The sequence below is a fragment of the Aethalodelphis obliquidens genome, unplaced genomic scaffold (genome assembly GCF_003676395.1).
Source record: "Aethalodelphis obliquidens isolate GAN/ISIS:26980383/991018 unplaced genomic scaffold, ASM367639v1 scaffold10, whole genome shotgun sequence".
Lineage (NCBI taxonomy): Eukaryota > Metazoa > Chordata > Mammalia > Artiodactyla > Delphinidae > Aethalodelphis > Aethalodelphis obliquidens.
The window spans coordinates 25,156,856-25,177,631 of record NW_020837954.1 but is presented as its reverse complement, the minus strand read 5'-3'; the positions used below and the strand labels follow the sequence as shown (position 1 = coordinate 25,177,631).

The following is a 20,776-nucleotide window of genomic DNA, read 5'->3' as shown; positions in this document are numbered from 1 at the left end:
AAATTGCTTTTTTAGAAAAAAGATTGAATTAGATCATTTCTAAAATTTCCTCCAAACTGAGATTCTAATAGAACAGTATCTCTAGAGTAGTTGTAGTTTTAGTTTTGTCTGTTTCCTTCCTTCCTTTCTCCCTTCCTTCCTTCCTTCTTATCTACCTACCTACCTACCTATTTTTTTAATTTTTATTGAGGTGTAGTTGACTTACAGTATTATATTAGTTTCACATTACAACAGAGTGATTTGATATTTTTATACATTACAAAATGATGACAGCAGTTAGTCTAGTTACCATCCATCACTATACAAATTTATTGCACAATGTTATTGACTCTGTTCCCTATGCTGTATATTACATCACTGTGACTTATTTATTTTATGACTGGAAGTTTGTACCTCTTAACCTCCCTCACTTGGTTTTACTCATCCTTTATCCCCCTCCGCTCTGGCAACCACCAGTTTGTTCTTTGATCTGTTTCTGTTTTGTTTTGTTTATTTTGTTCTTTAGATTCCACATACAAGTGAAATCATACAGTGTTTGTCTGACTTATTTCACTTAGCATAATACCCACGAGGTTATCCACATTGTCACAAATGGCAAGATTTCATTTTTTATGGCTAAGTAATATTCCTCTGTGTGTGTGTGTGTGTGTGTGTGTGTGTGTGTGTGTGTGTGTGTATCTCCACTTGGGTTGCTTTCATATCTTGGCTATGGTAAATAAATCTGCAGTGAATAGTGGCACACATGTATCTTTTTGAATCTGTATTTTTGTTATCTTCACATACGTGCCCAGAAGTGATATTGCTCGATTATATGGCAGTTCTATTTTTGAATTTTTGAGGAACCTTCATAATGTTTTCCATAATGACTGCACCAGTTTACATCCCACCAACAGTGCATAAGGGTTCCCATTTCTCCACATCCTTGCCAACACTTTTTATTTGTTGTCTTTTTGGTGATAGCCATTCTGATAGCTGTGACATTGTGGTTTTGATTAATATTTCTCTGACTAGTGGTATTGAGCATTTTTTCATATGTATGTTGGCTGTCTGTGTCTTTTGAAAAGTGTCTGTTCAAGTCCTCTGCCCATTTTTTAATCTGGTTTTTTTCTTTTTCTTTGATGTTGAGTTCTATGAGCCATTTATGTATTTTGAATATCAACCCCTTAGGGGATATTATGTTTGCACATATCTTCTCCCATTCAATAGGCAGCATTTTTGTTTGTTGGTAGTTTCCTTTGCTGTGCAAAAGCTTAGTTTGATGTAGTCCAGTTTTTTAAATTTTTCCCTTACTTGAGGAGACATATTCAAAAAAATATTGCTAAGACCAATGTCAAATAGTGTACTGCCTATGTTTTCCTCAGTTTTATGGTTTCAGGTCTTACATTTAAGTCTTTAATCCATTTTGAGTTTAAGGTATATGTATATGGTGTGAGAAAGTAATTTAGTTTGATTCTTTTTCATGTAGCTCTCCAGTTTTCCAAGCACCATATCTTGAAGAGGCTGTCTTTTCCCCATTATATATTCTTGCATCCTTTTCCATAGATTAATTGACCATATAAGTGTGGGTATTTCTGGGCTTGCTATTCTGTTCCATTGACCTGTGTGCCAGTACCATGCCATTTTGATTACTGTAGCTTTATAGTATAAATCAGGGAGTGTGATACCTCCAGCTTTGTTCTACTTTTTCAAGATTGTTTTGGTTATCTGGAATGTTTTGTGTTTCCATATAAATTTCAGAATTATTTGTTCTAGTTCCATGAAAGATGCCGTTGGTATTTTGACAGGGATTGCATTGAATCTGTAGATTGCCGCCGGTAGTATGGTCATTTTAATAATATTAATCTAATTCATGAACATGACATATCTTTCCCTTTGTTCCTGTTGTCTGCAGTTTCTTTCATCACTGTCTTACAGTTTTCCTAGTACAAGTCTTTTACCACCTTGGTTAGATTTATTCCTGTGTATTTTATTCTTTTTGATGCAATTGTAAATGGGATTGTTTTCTCAATTTCTCTTTCTGATAGTTAATTACTAGTATATAGAGACACAATAGGTTTCAAAACAATCTTGAAAAAGAAAAACAAAACTAAAGGTATCATACTCCCTGATTTCAAACTATACTATAAAGCTACAATAATATATTAATTTTTATCTTGCAGTTTTACTGAATTCATTTATTAGTTTTAATAGTTTTTTTTGTGGCATCTTAAAGATTTTCTCTCTATATAATATAATGTCATCTACAAACACAGTTTTACTTATTCCAGTTTGGATTCCTTTTATTTATTTTTCTTCTCTGATTGCTGTGGTTAGGACTTCCAAAACTGTGTTGAATATAAGTGGGGAGAGTGGACATCCTTGTCTTGTTCTTGATCTTACAGGAAATGCTTTCAGCTTTCCACTGTTAAGTATGATGTTGACTGTAGATTTGTCATATATGGTTTTTATTGTGTTGAGGTATGTTCCCTTTATACCCACTTTGTTGAGAGTCTTTATCATAAATGAATGTTGAACTTTGTCAAAAGCTTTTTCTGCATCTCTCAAGATGATGATATGATATCATAAGTGAATGCTGAACTTTGTCAAAAGCTTTTTCTGCATCTCTCAAGATGATGATATGATTTTTATTCTTCAGTTTATTAATGTGGTGTATCACATTGATTGATTTGAAGCTTTTGAACCATCCTTACATCTCTGGGATAAATATCACATGATCATAATGTATAATCCTTTTAATGTATTGTTAAATTCAATTTGCTCATATTTTGTTGAGGATTTTTGCATCTATGTTCAGTGATATTGTTCTTTAATTTTCTTTTTTGTAGTGTCTTTGGTTTTGGTATCAGGGTGATGCTGGCCTTGTAGAATCAGTTTGGAAGTATTCCTTCTTTTTCCATTTTTTAGAGTAATTTGAGAAGGATAAGTATTAACTCTTCTTTAAATGTTTGGTAGAATTACTTTTCAAGATATCTGGTCCTGGAATTTTGTTTGTTGGAAAAAAAATTTTTTTACTGATTTAATTTCATTACTGGTAATTGATCTGTTCATATTTTCTGCTTCTTCCTGATTCAGTCCTGAGAGTTTGTATGTTTCTAGGAATTTGTACATTTCTTCTGGGTTGTCCATTTTATTGGCATATAATTGTTTGTAATATTCTCTTATGATCCTTTGATATATGTTATGTCAGCTGTAAGTTCTCTTTCATTTCTGATTTTATTCAGGTCTTCTGTCTTTTTTTCTTGATGAGTCTGGCTAAAGATTTATCAGTTTTCTTCATCTTTCAGAGAACCAGCTCTTAGTTTTATTGATCTTTCCCATTTTTAAAAAATTTCTATTTTGTTTCTGCTCTCATTTTTATTATTTATTTTCTTCTACTGACTTTTGGTTTTGTTTGTTCTTCTTTTTCTAGTTCCTTTAGGTGTATGGTTAGATGTTTATTTGAGATGTTTCTTGTTTCCTGAGGTAGACTTGTATTTCTATAAACTTTCCTTTTAGAACTGCTTTTGCTGTATCCCATAGATTTTGGCTGGTTGTGTTTCCATTTTCATTTGTCTCCAGGTGTTTTTTGATTTCCTCTTTGGTTTCTTCAGTGACCCATTCGTTGGTTAGTAGCATATTGTTTAGCCTCCACGTGTTTGTATTTTTTGCAGTTTTTTTTTCTTGTAGTTGATTTCTAGCCTCATATCATTGTGGTTAGAAAAGATGCTTGCTATGATTACATTCTTCTTAAGTTTATTGAAATTTGTTTTGTGGTCTAGCATGTGATCTGTTGTGGAGAGTTTTTTTCCCTATCCCTTAAATGTGGGTAATATTCTAGGATTCTGCTCTTGAATCTCTTTTCTTCTAACTCTACATACTCCTCTTAGGTTATGTCATCTACTGGCCTGGATTCAATAATATTGATGATGCCCAATCTGTCTCCAATCCATGTTAGCTCTTGAGCTTCAGGAGCTATTAAGTGGCTTACCAGATATCTCCATATCTCCAGTTAGTTTTCCGTAGGAACCTAAATGTTAAGTATGTTCGAATCTGAGCCCCTTATCTATGTTCCTTCACTGTCCTTCCCCTCCACCCATAAAATGTGTTCATCTTCCTGTGTCTGTCATCTTAGTGAATGGAATCACAGTGTGTATTCACTTGTACAATGTAGAAACTAGGGGTTATCCTAGACTTGCTATTCCTTTGCATTCACATTAGTTTGCTAATTCCTAATGGAGACAAGCTGGACTAGAGCATAGCAGAGAAGATAGAGGAAAGTTAATGGATTTGCTTTATATTTTTAAGCCATCATTATTTGCTGAGATATCAGATGTGAAGAATGTGAAGGAAAGAAATGAAGAATGACCTTGGGTTTTGTACTTGAGCAACTGGCTGGCTGCAGTAAATTTTATTTAGATTGGGAAGATGTGAAGATGAATGGGTTTATGGAGCAGAGAAAACTGAGTGTTATGTGTTAAGCATGTTAGGGTTGACATGCCTGTCAGGTTTCCATGGATTTAGGAGTCTGGAGCTGGGTGAGGAGAGATTTATCCTGGAGATGGTTGTTAAAGCCATAGGACTGCATAGGACAATGTTAGGTAAAGAAAAGGTGAAATTCTGTGTTAGGATAGGTAATAGAGGAGTGAGTAAACAGGCTTAGACATTATTGAAGGCTTTAAGAGAGAGATATAAAATATTCTTTTTGAAGAGTAGAAAATCAAACCTAATGGAGAAGTTGTAGTTTGTAGTTTGAGGTTTGTGTTTTGATTTGAAAATAACACCAGTTAGTCTGATTTTATACATTTTTTCCCCAGTATCATTTAGCTATTCAATATCAGTATGGAATTAGTGGATAATCAAGTTTAATCAGATTAGGATTTTGCTAGGCTAGTATGACAGAGGATAAGAGGAGAAGGAAGTTAAGGTTGTTTGTAAGGGAGTGATTATAAATAGAGTGGTGCACCATGGAACCCTGACAGTTAAGGGAAGATGTGAGGAATTGAGAGATGTAATTGGTAGTCATATAGGAATGCACTGGATTGATGAGGTGGAAAGATCACTGGAATGGAAAGACTAGAGTAAGTGAGCTGAAAGGGTAGGAAGTCATGATCAGGAATTACGATGTTTGAAGTCAAGATTCAGATAGGAGGCTAAGGATTGACAAGTCAGAGAGTAGATCTGGATGTTGAAGTCTCTAAGAATGGTACCAAGAAAAGGGGTGGAGAGGAAGACTGTGAGCCAGGAACCATAAAGTCCTGAGTGAACAAGAAGGGATGACCAAGAAGTTAGTAGATGATGGCTACAATAGGGTAGTGGGTGATACCGTCTTTCCTGAGCTTCAGAGGAATGTTGTCTCTCACCATGGTCTCTTTACACTCTTATGTTTCCCTTAATACAAGACAATTTTACTACTTTGAAATGACCATGTTTTATCCTATCTTTACACCTTTGCCTGGAATTCTGTTATAATCCCTTACCCCACCCCACTCTTCCCAGGAAAGTCTCTCATAATATCCATGTTTAGATTTACTTTTTCCTGGAAGCTTTCTCCAACCAGCTTTGACTTGGCTCAGAAGCCTCCTGTGTTGTCTTGTATCACCTTTGAGAGATTTGTCACACTTCGTTGTATTTACTATTCACTTCTCTGTGTCACCAACTGATAAAAAGCTTCCTAAAGACAGCACTGTTTTGTTTCATTATATCCCCAGTATCAATATCAGTGCCTGGCACATATTTGTTAAATAATAATATTTGGTATTCAGTGTTTAGTAATATTTGTTGATTGAATGAACCTGTAAGAAACAATGTTCCATAAAGAATCAGCTATAGAGGTTTTACAACCTGTGACATAATTGACTGCTTCTTTTGTGGGCAGACCAGCTACTTGGCTTTCTTCAAACTTTACAGATGCTGTGTTACTACTTTTGTATCGTAGTTCATATTCTTAAGTCTGGGATACATAATTTTGACTCTAAGAAGTAGTCACTAGCCACAAGAGATAGCTTGTTAAATATTGAGATATCTGGATTCTCTATTGTTATATTAAAGGATATTTTTGGAGGAAGGGTGTATATTTGAAATTGATGCCCCCAGTTGGCTTCATGGAAAAGTTTTGTGACCCTAAGAAATGCTGGAAGGAAATTACCTGGGGATAGGATGAGGGGCCTAATGTAAAGAACAGTGAAGTGGAATACAAGAGCTGATCTCACTTATCTTCATGGTGACCATCTTGGTTGCTATAACTTTTAGATGACTGTCAATACTTGCCAGTTACCTTTTTTACCCCTGTTAAAAGAAATTATCTTCCAGCTTCCTCACTACTGAGAGGTACTGTGCCTTAAGTCATATCTTTCTATTCTTTGTTGGTAACTCAAGACTTTTCCTTTAATTATTTTTTAGTCACATTAAAAATTTTACAGCATGTTGGAAAGTTCATGGCTTATAAAACTGGCATCTGCATAGTATTGTTGAAATAGAAATGGATAAGTTAAGAAGATAAACATCTTTAATTTTTTTTTCTTGGTGCAAGTGGAAATTTAACTTCTTACTATGAATTAAAAATCCAGACAGGAGAGTTTGAGTAAAAATACGTCTCCAGTAGTAAATTGACTTGGAAATATTAAGAGATAAGGGAAACACCTTGGCAATGAGAATAGAAACTTAATTTAAGTGGAAAGGCTCTTTTATGGATTTTATAGTGACATTGATCCCATTTATTATTAGTTTATCTTTTTCCACCTAATAATTTTAATTCCTGATTAATAAAGAATTAAATAAGAGATAAACTATAGTAAAATATTTTATTGGACTTCTAGGTGTTCAGTATACCCTTAAGTCTAAATATTAGTGTATAGCAATAACCTACTAAAATAAATAGGAATCAGAAATATATTTAGATCTTTTGGTAGAGGTGCTGTGGTATTTCTGTTAGTTCCTTTTATAAACACAGTGCAGGATCTTTAAATTCTTGTGTGTTAAAGTTAAAAACAAAAATACTTGAGAATATCACACTTAATTTGTTGAAAGGAAATGTTGGGTTTCAAAAACTAGTATTGCGTATGACTCCACTGGATTATAGTGTGAAATTGTATAGTTAAATTTCTGAAAGATCTCTTTAGTAAATTGAATCTGTAAAGTCTCTGTTTAGATCTTTTTTTCTGAAAGCCTCTTTGCCTTTCATTATAAAAGAGCCTGGTACTGCTTTCTGTTTTAAAAATCCAGCTGGAAAATTACAGAGTATGAACATTTGCCCATCGGTTCTTCATTTGGAGAGAACAGAAATAATGTCTTCAAAATGGAGACTGACACTTAAGTGTTTACCCTGTCAGTGGGAGTTATAGCTTATATTCTTTTTTTTTAATTTCTGTAACGACATATAGTATATTTTGGCTTGTGCATGGTGTAGCTGAATTTTAAAATACTATATATATTTTATGTGGTTCTGTGATTGTTCAAATCTTCCAGTGATCTGTTCCTTCCCGAGTCCCTCAGAATCTCTAAAGAAAGGTGTCCTTGGTTCTTGCGTCATTTTGGTTCTGTTAAATTGAAATTCAACATATTTGTGTTGATTCTAATCATAAAAATCGACTCAATATGTCTGAAAGTATCAGTATACTTAAAATTTAATTTTATGTGTATTCTTTTAAAAATAATTAATACATTTAATTTTATTATAGCTTTATATTTACAGATTAGTTGAGCGGATACATAGAGTTACATTCATCCACACCTCACCCACCCACCTATGCAGTTTCCCCTTTTATTAACATCTTGCATTAAGTGTGGTATATTTATTACAATTATTGAACCAGTATTGATATATTATTATAGTTCATAGTTTACATGAAGGATCACTCTTTGTGTTGTACAGTTTTATGGATTTTGACAGATACCTAATGACGTGTATCCATTACAGTTTCATACGAGAATAGTTTCACCATCCTAAAAATTCCCTGTACTTCACCTGTTCATCACTCTTCACCCAGACACCTGGCAACCATTGTTGTTTTCACTCTTTCTATGCTTTTGCCTTTCCCAGAATGTCACATAGTTGGACTCATGTAGTATGTAGCTTTTCCAGACCGGTTTCTTTCACTTAGCAGTATGCATTTACGGTTCTTCCATATCTTTTCATGGCTTGATGGCTTTTTATCACTGAATAATACTCCACTGTATGGATATAAAATGCTGAAAGATCTTAGGAATGGGGAAAAGACCTGAGGCGATTCTTTTGTCACAGGCAAGGAAGAGGAGAGGGTAGGAATGGTGTGAGGCTTCTGGCTGACCTTTTCCCATTTCTCTAAATGCCTTTGCAGTTGGGGGAAGGGTAACCATGGATGGGGGGAGTTAAAATGTTTGTTTTCTCTTCCTGAGACTCCTCCTTACCCTATTTACTGCAGTAGATGAGGAAAATATGAACTTCTCATCACAAAATATTTGAGACTGCTGCTGTAGAAAAAATCCTTTTTTCTTCTACCTTTCTGTTTGTGACTTTCCCTCTGCATCCCTCTCCCCCATTCTATTATTTTTCTCACCCTCTATATGTCATTTCTAAAAATATCCCTTCTGAGGCTCTCTTCCCTACATTCTTTGTCATTCTTTTCTGTTTTATCATATGCTCCTTATTTATGCCAAGTGTGAAAATTCATATTCAAATCTAATATACTAAAATGAAAAATGTTGTAGATAATTAAATAGCATTTCCACATAGTGTGCCACACTGGGTGTAATGAAAATGAGCACTCATATTCGTGTTGACAGTATTATGGCACAGTGCTTTTAGGCTCTTTTGGCAGTATGTGTTGATGGCCTTAAATGTTCATATTTATACCCTTGACCTAGTAATCTCATACCTTAGAATCCATTTGAAAGAAATAGTCTTAAATAATGAAAAGACTATGTATAACATCCTTAATATCTAACAGTAAGGGAGAATGATTATATGAGCTATTATATAGACATTTAAAATTATGTAGAGCACTGAGAAAGTACATAATTTTGAAAAAATAAAATAAAAATCTGCACCTATAATAGAACTTGGCAGACGTAGATTTAACATCTAAGGTTGGTGAGAGTGTGAATCCCCATAATTTTTTTCAGAGCAATATGGCAGTATGTCCATTTTAAATCCACATACATTTTAACTTAACAATTATGTTTATAGGTTGCCTTACTGATAAACTTTGATATGTGCTAAAATATTTGCAGTGATAATCATTGAAGCATTAATTATACTAAGTCTATCCATGATATTTTCTTAAGTGGTAAGTAGTTTCTCTTCTAGGAATTTACTTGAAGGAAATAATCAAGGCTGTGGATAGATATAAAGCTATGAGATATATATATTCCTCTATTTATAATTCCAAAATAATATTAAAATCCTAAGTGTCCATTAATAGCCGATAAGTTAAATAAATTATATATACCATCAGTGGAAAATTAGGCAGCATTGCACATCATGTTGTCGAAGACTGTGATGGCACATCTTCTATAACACGTACACACTTGAGCACACATACACAGGGCAAAAAAGGAAATACGTACACTAAGCGTTAACTTTTTACCTCTGGGTAGTAAGATACACATGATCTGGTTATTTATTTTCCTCTAATGGCCTAGGACTATATTTATAAAATATAGAAAAACCATGAGTATTTTTTTTAATTAAGAAAAGTAAGTATAAGAAAAGACTTGGAGGAAGGACACCAAAATTTTAAACAGTAATTGTTTTTTAGTGGTGGGATTAAAGAGAATTTTGTGTGTGTATTTTTTCTATATTTTCTTTATTGGGAAAATGAGTATACTCATTTCACTGGAAATAAAGATTTTGTTTTTCAGTTTTGTTAAAAGCCTGATTGATAAGCAACTAATTAACATAGTACCAAGTAACTTTTATACAGTTGACAGACTTTTTTAAAGTTTTACTTTCATTTTTATTTTAGGCCAGAAATATACATACGGGAGAGCTGGCTGCAGTAAAAATTATCAAATTGGAGCCTGGTATGTATTAAAACTCTCAAGACAACTTTTGAACACTTTTCTTGTGCAGTTCATAAATATATCACTTAAAAGCATTTTCCATATTTCCTTCCTTGTTTCCCTTCTTCCAAAAGAGTCTTATGTTGTCATAAAAAGGGTATCTCCTATATGGTTACATTAAATTCCACTGGAGGTTGTTGGTTAAAGACGAATTTGATGCAGTAATTTTATTGCTGAAGTCTGAAATATGCACATTCAAAAATTGAAAGACACATTGACAAACAAAAAGTAACGTTAAAATAATGTTAAATTAATTTTCTTTTAAGATGATAGTGAAATATTTGGACTTCAATTTAAGCTTTTATGAGAATGTGATTAGTAAAGTATTCATTGATTTGGGGGAATATTTGGTGAAATTCAGGATAATTATATTTTATATGTCAGCCATTCCCTGGCTGGTTGATAGGTTTAATAATTCTGGTCTTAGCCTAATGCTTATTTTTTTATACTTCTGTCTGTCCGAAGACTGTTTGTTTTAAAACATACTGAGTAACTTGCTTTGAAAATAAAACAACTGTATAAAACCTGAAACTATTTACTTATTTTGATGTCCTAAAAGTTTCTAATGAGAGCAGTAGTAGCTTTCTTTTTTCTCCAATTTCTTTTTTTTTCTTTCTTTCCTCTTTCTTTCTTTCTTTTTACTGTGGTAATGTACACATAACATAAAATTTGCCATCCAAACAATTTTAAAGTGTACAGTTCAGTGGTATAAAATACATTCATAATGTGGTGTTACCATCACCACCATCCATGCCAGAATTCTTCTATTTTTATTGTTTTGGAGGACCACCATACTGTTTTCCACAGTGGCTATACAGTTTATATTCCCATCCATACTACACAAGTGTTCCGGTTTCTCCACATCCTTTACAACACTTGTTATTTTTCTGCTTTATTTGTTATAGCAGCCACCCTAATGGAAGTGAGGGGGTATCTCATTGTAGGGTTTTTTTTTGCATTTCCCTAATGATTAGTGATGTTGAGCATCGTTTCATGTGCATATTGGCCATTTGTGTATCTGCTTTGCAGAAATATCTATTCAGATCCTCTGCCCATTTTTTTTTCACATCTTTATTGGAGTATAAATGCTTTACAATGTTGTGTTAGTTTCTGCTGTACAACAAAGTGAATCAGCTATATGTATACATATATCCCCATATCCCCTCACTCTTGAGACTTCCTCCCACCCTCCATATCCCATCCCTCTAGGTCATCACAAAGCACCAAGCTGATCTCCCTGTGCTATGCAGCAGCTTCTCGCTAGCCATCCATTTTACATTTGGTAGTGTATATATGTCAATGCTACTCTCTCACTTCATCCCAGCTTCCCCTTCCCTGCTGTGCCCTCAAGTGTGTTCTCTACGTCTGGCATCTTTATTCCTGTCCTGCCACTAGGTTCATCAGTACCGCTTTTTAAAATTCCATACATATACGTTAGCATATGTTATTTGTTTTTCTCTTTCTGACTTACTTCACTCTGTATGACAGATTCTAGGTCCATCCACCTCACTACAAATAACTCAACTTGGTTCGTTTTTATGGCTGAGTAATATTCCACTTTATATATGAGCCACATCTTTACCCATTCATCTATTGATGGACATTTAGATTGCTTCCATATCCTGGCTATTGTAAATAGTGCTGAAGTGAACATTTTGGTACATGTATCTTTTTAAATTATGGTTTTCTTAGGGTATATGCCCAGTAATGGGATTGCTGGGTCATATGGTAGATCTATTTTTACTTTTTTAAGGAACCTCCATTGTTCTTCATAGTGGCTCTATGAATTTACATTCCCAGCAACAGTGCAAGAGGGTTCCCTTTTCTCCACACCCTCTCCAGCATTTATTGTTTGTACATTTTTTGATGATGGCCATTCTGACTGGTGTGAGGTGATACCTCATTTTAGTTTTGATTTGCATTTTTCTAAGGATTGGTGATGTTGAGCATCCTTTCATGTGTCTGTTGGCAATCTGTATATCTTCTTTGGAAAAATGTCTATTTAGGTCTTCTGCCCATTTTTGGACTGGGTTGTTTGTTTTTGTGACATTGAGCTGCATGAGCTGCTTGTATATTTTGGAGGTAAATCCTTTGTCAGTTGCTTCATTTGCAAATATTTTCTCCCATCTGAGGGTTATCTTTTCATCTTGTTTATGGTTTCCTTTGCTGTGCAAAAGCTTTGAAGTTTCATTAGGTCCCATTTCTTTATTTTTGTTTTTATTTCCCTTACTCTAGGGGGTGGGTCAAAAAGGATCTTGCTGTGATTTATGTCATACAGTGTTCTGCCTATGTTTTCTCTAAGAGTTTGATAGTGTCTGGCCTTAGATTTAGGTCTTTAATCCATTTTGAGTTTCTTTTTGTGTATGGTGTTAGGAAATATTCTGATTTCATTCTTTTACACGTAGCTGTCCAGTTTTCCCAGCACCACTTATTAAAGAAGCTGTCTTTTCTCCATTGTATATTCTTGCCTCCTTTGTCAAAGATAAGGTGACCATATGTGCGTGGGTTTATCTCTGGGCTTTCTATCTTGTTCCATTAATCTATATTTCTGTTTTTGTGCCAGTACCATACTGTCTTGATTACTGTAGCTTTGTAGTATAGTCTGAAGTCTGGGAGCCTGATTCCTCCAGCTCTGTTTTTCTTTTTCAAGATTGCTTTGGCTATTCGGGGTCTTTTTGTGTTTCCATACAAATTGTAAAATTTCTTGTTCTAGTTCTGTGAAAAATGCCGTTGGTAATTTGATAGGGATTTCACTGAACCTGTAGATTGCTTTGGGTAGTATAGTCCTTTTCACAATATTGATTCTTCTAATCCAGGGGCATGGTATATCTCTCCATGTGTTTATGTTATCTTTGATTTCTTTCATCAGTGTTTTATGAGTACAGGTCTTTTGTCTCCTTAGGTAGGTTTATTCCTAGGTATTTTATTCTTTTTGTTGTGATAGTAATGGGATTGTTTCCTTAAATTCTCTTTCTTATCTTTTGTTGTTAGTGTATAGGAATGCAAGAGATTTCTGTGCAGTAATTTTGTATCCTGCAACCTTACCAAACTCATTGATTAGTTCTAGTAGTTTTCTGGTGGCATCTTCAGGATTTTCTATGTATAGTATCATGTCATCGGCAAACAGTGACAGTTTTACTTCTTCTTTTCCAATTCATATTCCTTTTATTTCTTTTTCTTGTCTAATTGCTGTGGCTATGACTTCCAGTACTATGTTGAATAATAGTGGTGAGAGTGGACATCCTTGTCTTGTTCCTGATCTTAGAGGAAATGCTTTCAGTTTTTCACCATTGAGAATGATGTTTACTGTGGGTTTGTCGTATATGGCTTTTATTATGTTGAGTTAGGTTCCCTCTATGCCCACTTTTTGGAGAGTTTTTATCATAAATGGGTGTTGAATTTTGTCAAAAGCTTTTTCTGCATCTATTGAGATGATCATGTTGTTTTTATTCTTCAGTTTGTTAATATGGTGTATCACATTGATTGATTTGAGTATATTGAAGAATCCTTGCATTCCTGGGATAAACCCCATTTGATCATGGTGTATGATCCTTTCAATGTGTTGTTGGATTTTGTTTGCTAGTATTTTGTTGAGGAATTTTGTATCTAAGTTCATCAGTGATATTGGTCTATAATTTTCTTTTTTTGTGATATCTTTGTCTGGTTTTGGTATCAGGGTGATGGTTGCCTCGTAGAATGAGTTTGGGAATGTTCCTCCCTCTGCAGTTTTTTGGAAGAGTTTGAGAAGGATAGGTGTTAGCTCTTCTCTAAACATTTGGTAGAATTCCCCCTTGAAGCCATCTGGTCCTGGACTTTTGTTGAAAGATTTTTAATTGCAGTTTCAATTTCATTACCTGTGATTGGTCTGGTTATATTTTCTAATTCTTTCTGGTTCAGTTTTGGAAGGTTGTACTTTTCCAAGAATTTGTCCATTTCTTTCAGGTTGTCCATTTTTTTGGCATATAGTTGCTTGTAGTAGTCTCTTATGATCTTTTGTACTTTTGCAGTGTCAGTTGTAATCTCTCCTTTTTCATTTTTAATTCTTTTGATTTGAGTCTTCTCCCTTTTTTTCTTGATGAGTCTGGCTAATGGTTTATCAATTTTGTTTATCTTCTCAAAGAACCAGCCTTTAGTTTTATTGATTTTTGCTATTGTTTTCTTTGTTTCTATTTCATTTATTTCTGCTCTCATCTTTATGATTTCTTTCCTTCTACTCATTTTGGATTTTCTTTGTTCTTCTTTTTTCTAGTTGCTTTAAGTGTAAGGTTAGATTGTTTATTTGATATTTTTCTTGTTTCTTGATGTGAGCTTGAATTGCTATGAACTTCCCTGTTAGAACTGCTTTTGCTGCATCCCATAGGTTTTGGATTGTCATGTTTTCGTTGTCATTTGTTTCTAGGGTTTTTTTTTTTTTTCTGTACGCGGGCCTCTCACTGTTGTGGCCTCTCCCATTGCGGAGCACAGGCTCTGGACGCGCAGGCTCAGCGGCCATGGCTCACGGGCCCAGCCGCTCTGTGGCGTGTGGGATCTTCCCAGACCGGGGCACGAACCCATGTCCCCTGCATCGGCAGGTGGACTCTCAACCACTGCGCCACCAGGGAAGCCCTGTTTCTAAGTATTTTTTTATTTCCTCTTTGACTTCTTTAGTGATCCCTTGGTTATTTAGCAGCGCACTGTTTAGCGGCCATGTATTTGTGTTTTTTACTGTTTATTTCCTGTAATTGATTTCTAGTCTCATAGCATTGTGGTTGGAAAAGATGCTTGATACAATTTCAGTTTTCTTAAATTTTCCAAGGTTTGATTTGTGACCCAAAATGTGATCTGTTCTGGAGAACCTTCTGTGTGCACTTGAAAGAAGGTGTATCCTTCCACTTTTGGGTAGAACATCCTAAAAATATCAATTAAGTCTCTCTGGTCTCTTGTGTCATTTAAAACTTTTCTTTCCATATTTATTTTCTGTCTGGATGATCTGTCTATTGGTGTAAATTTGGTGTTAAAGTCCCCCACTATTATTGTGTTACCAATGATTTCTCCCTTTTATGGCTGTTAGCATTTGCCTTATGTATTGAGGTGCTCCTATGTTGGGTACATAAATATTTATGATTGTTATGTTTTCTTCTTGGATTGATCCCTTGATCATTATGTGGAAAGGATTGTTTGCAAATATTTTCTCTCATTCTGTGGGTTGCCTTTTTACTGTGTTGATAGTGTCTCTAGGTGCACAAAATGTATAAATTTTCTTGAAGTCCAGTTTGCCTGTTTTTCTTTTGTTGCCTGTGCCTTGATCATTATGTGCCTTTGGTGTCATACCCAAGAAATCATTGCCAAATCTGATAACATGAAGCTTTTGCCCATGTTTTCTTCGAAGAGTTTTATAGTCTTAGGTCTTTGATCCATTTTGAGTTAATTTTTTTGCATACAGTGTTAGGTAAGGGTCCAACGTCATTCTTTTGCTTATGGATAGCCATTTTTTCCTAATATCATGTGTTGAAAACACTGTCCTTTCTCCATTGAATGGTCTGTTTTTTGTTTATTTGTTAATTCTTGTTGGCTGCGTTGGGTCTTTGTTGCTCTGCACAGGCTTTCTCTAGTTGCAGCAGGATGCAGCTACCCTTCATTGCAGTGTGCAGGCTTTTCGTTATGGTGGCTTCTCTTGTTGTGGAGCACAGGCTCTAGGGTGCACAGGCCTCAGTAGTCTTGGCATGTGGGCTCTAGAGTGCAGGCCCAGTAGTTGTGATACATGGGCTTAGTTCCTCCATGGCATATGGATCTTCCTGGACCAGGGATCGAACCTATGTCCCCTGCATTGGCAGGAGGATTCTTAACCACTGTGCCACCAGGGAAGTCCCCTGTTGAATGGTCTTATTAGCACTCTTGTCAAAAATCATTTGAACCGTATATGTGAAGGTTTATTTTTGGGCTCTCTGTTCTATTCCATTGGTCTCTATGTCTGTAGAGTACCTGTATCACACTATTTTGATTTTAGTAGCTTTGTAGTAAGTTTTGAAATCAGGAAGTATGTGTCATTAGTTCTGTACTTCTTTTTCAATATTGTTTTGGCTCTTCAACATCCTCTGAGATTCCATATAAATTTTAGGATGTGTTTTTCTATTTCTTCAAAAAATGTCATTGGAGTGAGGAGTAGTAATTTTTGACCAGATGAGTGAATATTTGATCTTTTCATTTGCTGCTTCATAAAGTTAGACATGTAGAGTAATTGTGTCACCATAATTATGCCAATTTCTTAATTTGCATAGTTAAAATGGTTTTACATTTCAAATACAATATTTTGATCATTATGTGTATGATTCATTAGAGAGAGATTACTGAGGTAGCATATGCTGCAACACTTTAAAAATAAGCTTTCAGGTATGGCACAGTATCTTTTTTTTCCTGGATAATAGAATTCATTATAATAATACCCTTTTAGAGTCTTCTAGTTAAGTTCCACCTAGTAAGTGTAGTATGGTCTCCAAAATGTCATTAACGCACATAGAAGAGACTATAATATAACAGAACTGCGCAAGCATTTGCCTCTTCTTGACTTACTTGAACAAATATATATTTAAGTTATGTTCAAGGAACAGTTATAGTCCAGATAATGAATGGGCTGCTTTTGCAGAGGAAACAAAGAGAAAAACAAATAACATATGCTAACACATATATATGGAATCTAAAAAAATAAAATGGTTCTGATGAACCTAGGGGCAGGACAGGAGTAAAGACAGATGTAGAGAATGGACTTGAGGACATGGGGAGGGGAAAGGGTAAGCTGGGATGAAGTGAGAGAGTAACATTGACATATATACACTACCAAATGTAAAATAGATAGCTAGTGGGAAGCAGCTGCAGAGCACAGGGAGCTTTGCGACCACCTAGAGGGGTGGGATAAGGAGGGTGAGAGGGAGATGTAAGAGGGAGGGGATATATGTATGCATATAGCTTATTTACTTTGTTATACAGCAGAAACTAACACAATATTGTAAAGCAATTATACTCCAATAAAGATGTTAAAAAAAAGATGTTTATCCCTTATCTGCCTTCAGCAAGTATACTGGGCTCATCATAGCACAGTTTCAGTTATTCTATTTAAGGGCATGGCCTACTTTTGATTATGATTCATGTAATGAATTAATGAATATATTTTTAAAATCCTACAATTCTGACTTCTCAAGAAACCATAAGAAAGAAAGTGCACCATTATATGATGTTATTATTTAACAGATAAGGATTAATTGCTGGGACTGTAAACTAAGACTCTTTGAAAGGTTGGAATTTCTCACTGCTTGGCTTTTTAAAGTTGCTGCCTTTATGTTAGAGTTCACTCATATACGAAGGTTGACTAATGTTTAAATTCTTCCACCCCAAAAGAATCACATAGAAGTCCAGTAAATGCTTGATGATGCGATTTTAATGCCTGGCCATTTTAGTATTGTTAATTGTTTATAGTTATGCTTTGTTCAGTTCTATAAGGTTATTTGTTTTTTAATTGATTTTTAAATTTTTTTATTTTTTAATACAATTTTTAAAGGTTACACTACATTTACAGTTATTGCAAAATAGTGGCCATATTCCCCATGTTGTATAATACGGTACATCTTTGTAGCCTATCTTACACCCAGTAAGTTTGTACCTCCCACACATCCACCCCTATATTGCTCTTCCCCCTGCTTAACTGGTAACCACTGGTTTGTTCTCTGTATCTGTGAGTCTGCTCCTTTTTTGTTATATTCACTAGTTTGTTATATATTTTAGATTCCGCATATAAGTGATATACAGTATTGGGCTTTCTCTGTCTGTCTTATTTCGCTTAGCATAGTGCCCTCCAAGTCCATCCATGTTGCTGCAAATGGCAAAATTTCGTTCTTTTTTATGGCTGAGAGTATTCTAGTGTGTGTATGTGTGTGTGTGTGTGTGTGTGTATGTGTGTGTATACACCCCTACATCTTCTTTATCCATTCGGCTGTTGGTTGACACTTAGGTTGCTTTCATATCTTGCTTACTATAAATGTTCATGTATGAAAGATACATGCACATTGGGGTGGATGAGTGGGAGGTATCTTTTCAAATTAGTGTTTTTGTTTTTTCAGATATATACCCAGGTGTGGAATTGCTGGGTTATATGGTAGTTCTATTTTTAGTTTTTTGAGAAAGCTCCCTACTGTTTTCCACAGTGGCTGCACCAATTTACATTCCCACCAACAGTGTGCATGGTTCCCTTTTCTCCACATCCTTGCCTAACATTTGTTAATTTGTATTCTTTCTGATGATAGCCATTCTGAGAGGTGTGAGGTGATATCTCGTGGTTTTGATTTGCATCTCCCTGATGATTATTGATATTGAGCATCTTTTCATGTGCCTGTTGGCCATCTGCATATCCTTTTTAGAAAAAATGTCTGTGCAGTTCTTCTGCCCATTTTTTGATTGGGTTGTTTGCTTTTTTGATGTTGGGTTTTATGAGTTGTTTTTAAATTTTGGATATTAATCCCTTGTCAGTCATATCATTTGCAAATATTTTCTTCCATCTGATAGGTTGTATTTTCGTTTTGTCCGTGGTTTCCCTTGCTGTGCAAAAGCTTTTGAATTTAATTAGGGAGAAAATGGATGCACAGAGTGACAAGTTAAAAGTTTTTAACAAAGAGAAAATATAAAGAAGAAACAGACAGATGAAGAATACAATAACTGAATGAAAAGTACACTAGAAGGAGTAAACAGTAGAAAAATACACTAGAAGGGATAAACAGTAGAACAACTGATGCAGAGGAATGGATCAGTGAGCTGAAAGACAGAGTAGTGGAAATCACTGCTGCTGAAAGAAAAAGGAATGAAAAGAAATGACCATTTAGGAGACCTCTCGGACAACATCAAGTACTTTAATATTCACATTATAGGAGTCTCAAAATATTTGAAGGCATTCTAGTTGAAAGCCTCCCTAACCCAGGAAAGGAAATGGTCACCCAACTCCAGGAAGCAGAGAGTCCCATACAGTATTAACCCAAAGAGGAACACACCAGGACACATTGTAATTAAAATGGCAGAAATTAAAGATAAAGAGGGAATATTAAAAGTGGCAAGGGAAAACCAGCAAATAACATACAAGGGAACTCCCATAAGGCTATCAGTTAATGTTTCAGCAGAAAGTCCTCAGCCAGAAAGTAGTAGCATGATGTATTTAAAGTGATGAAAGGGAAGAAAATACAACCAAGAATACTGTATCCAGCAAGGCTCTCATTCACATTTGATAGAGAAATCAAAAGCTTTACAGACAAGCAGAAGCTAAAAGAGTTCAGCACCACCAAACCAGCTTTCCAATAAATGTTAAAGGAACTTGTCTACGCAAAAAAGAAAAGGCTGCAACTAGAAACAGAATATTACAAAATGAAAAAGCTCATCGATAAAGGCAAACACATAGTAAAGATAGGAAATCATCCATACACAAAGCTAGTAGGGAGGTTAAAAGACAAAAGTAATAAAACCATCTACATCCACAGTAAACAGTTAAGGGATTCACAAAACAATTAAATGTAAAATATGACATTAAAGACAGTAATCATGAGAGGAGGAGAGTACAAATGCAGGGGTTTTTAAATGCATTTGAAATTAAGAGATTGGCAACTTAAAACAATATTTTATATATGTAGACTGCTATACAAAAACTACATGGTAACCACAAACCAAAAATCTTCAATAGATATACATACAAAAAAGAAAAAGGAATCCAAACACTAAAGATAGTCATCAAATCACAAGAGAAGAGAAGAAAGGAAAAAAAAGACCTACAAAAACAAATCCAAAACAATTAACAAAGTGGCACTAAGAACATATATATCAATAATTACCTTAAATAAACAGACTGAATTCTCCAACCAAAAGACATAGACTGGCTGAATGGATACAAAAACAAGACCCATATATATGCGCCTACAAGAGACTCACTTCAGATCTAGAGACACATAAAGACTGAAAGTGAGGGAATGGAATAAGTTATTCCATGTAAATGGAAATCGAAAGAAAGCCAGAGTAGCAATACTTATGTCATACAAAATAGACTTTAAATTAAAGACTGTTACAAGAGACAAGGACACTACATAATGATCAAGGGATCAATCCAAGAATATATAACAATTGTAAATATATATGCACTCAACATAGGAGAACTTAAATATATAAGGCAGATATTAGCAGACATAAAAGGAGAAATCAACAGTGACACAATAATAGCAGGGGACTTTAAGCCCCCCACTTACATCAATGGACAGATCATCCAGATAGAAAATCAATAAGGAAACAACAGGCCTTCCATGACACATTAGACCAAATGGTCTTAATTGATACATAGAGAGCATTTCATCCAGAAGCAGCAGAATACACATTCTAGTGCACATGGAACATCCTCCAGGATAGAACACATGCTAGGCCACAAAACAAGCCTCAGTAAATTTAAGAAAATTGAAATCATATCAAGCATCTTTTCCGACCACAACGCTATGAGACTAGTAATCAACTATAAGAAAAAAACTGCGAAAAACACAAACACGTGGGGGCTAAACAGTATGCTACTAAACAACCAGTGGAACACTGAAGAAACCAAAGAGGAAATATAAAAGGTACCTAGAGACATATAAAAATGAAAACAGGATGATCCGAAACCCATGGGATGCAGCAAAAGCAGTTCTAAGAGGGAAGTTTCTTATTGATTTTTAGATGCTGTTTACATTTTGCAAATAATGACTTTTCATGTGTTTTAAAAGTTTTCTTC

The 20,776-nt window shown here is 34.8% G+C and overlaps 1 protein-coding gene across 4 annotated transcripts in view; it reads left to right on the top strand.

Annotated features, from left to right (window-relative positions):
* MAP4K5 (mitogen-activated protein kinase kinase kinase kinase 5) overlaps positions 1-20,776 on the top strand; it is a 141,185-nt gene that overhangs the window by 13,040 nt on the left and 107,369 nt on the right. For all 4 annotated transcript variants that reach the window (XM_027111192.1, XM_027111191.1, XM_027111190.1 and 1 more), the window contains exon 3: positions 9,921-9,978. In XM_027111192.1, the coding sequence (XP_026966993.1) occupies positions 9,921-9,978 (58 nt within the window). The remainder of the gene's footprint in view (positions 1-9,920; positions 9,979-20,776) is intronic.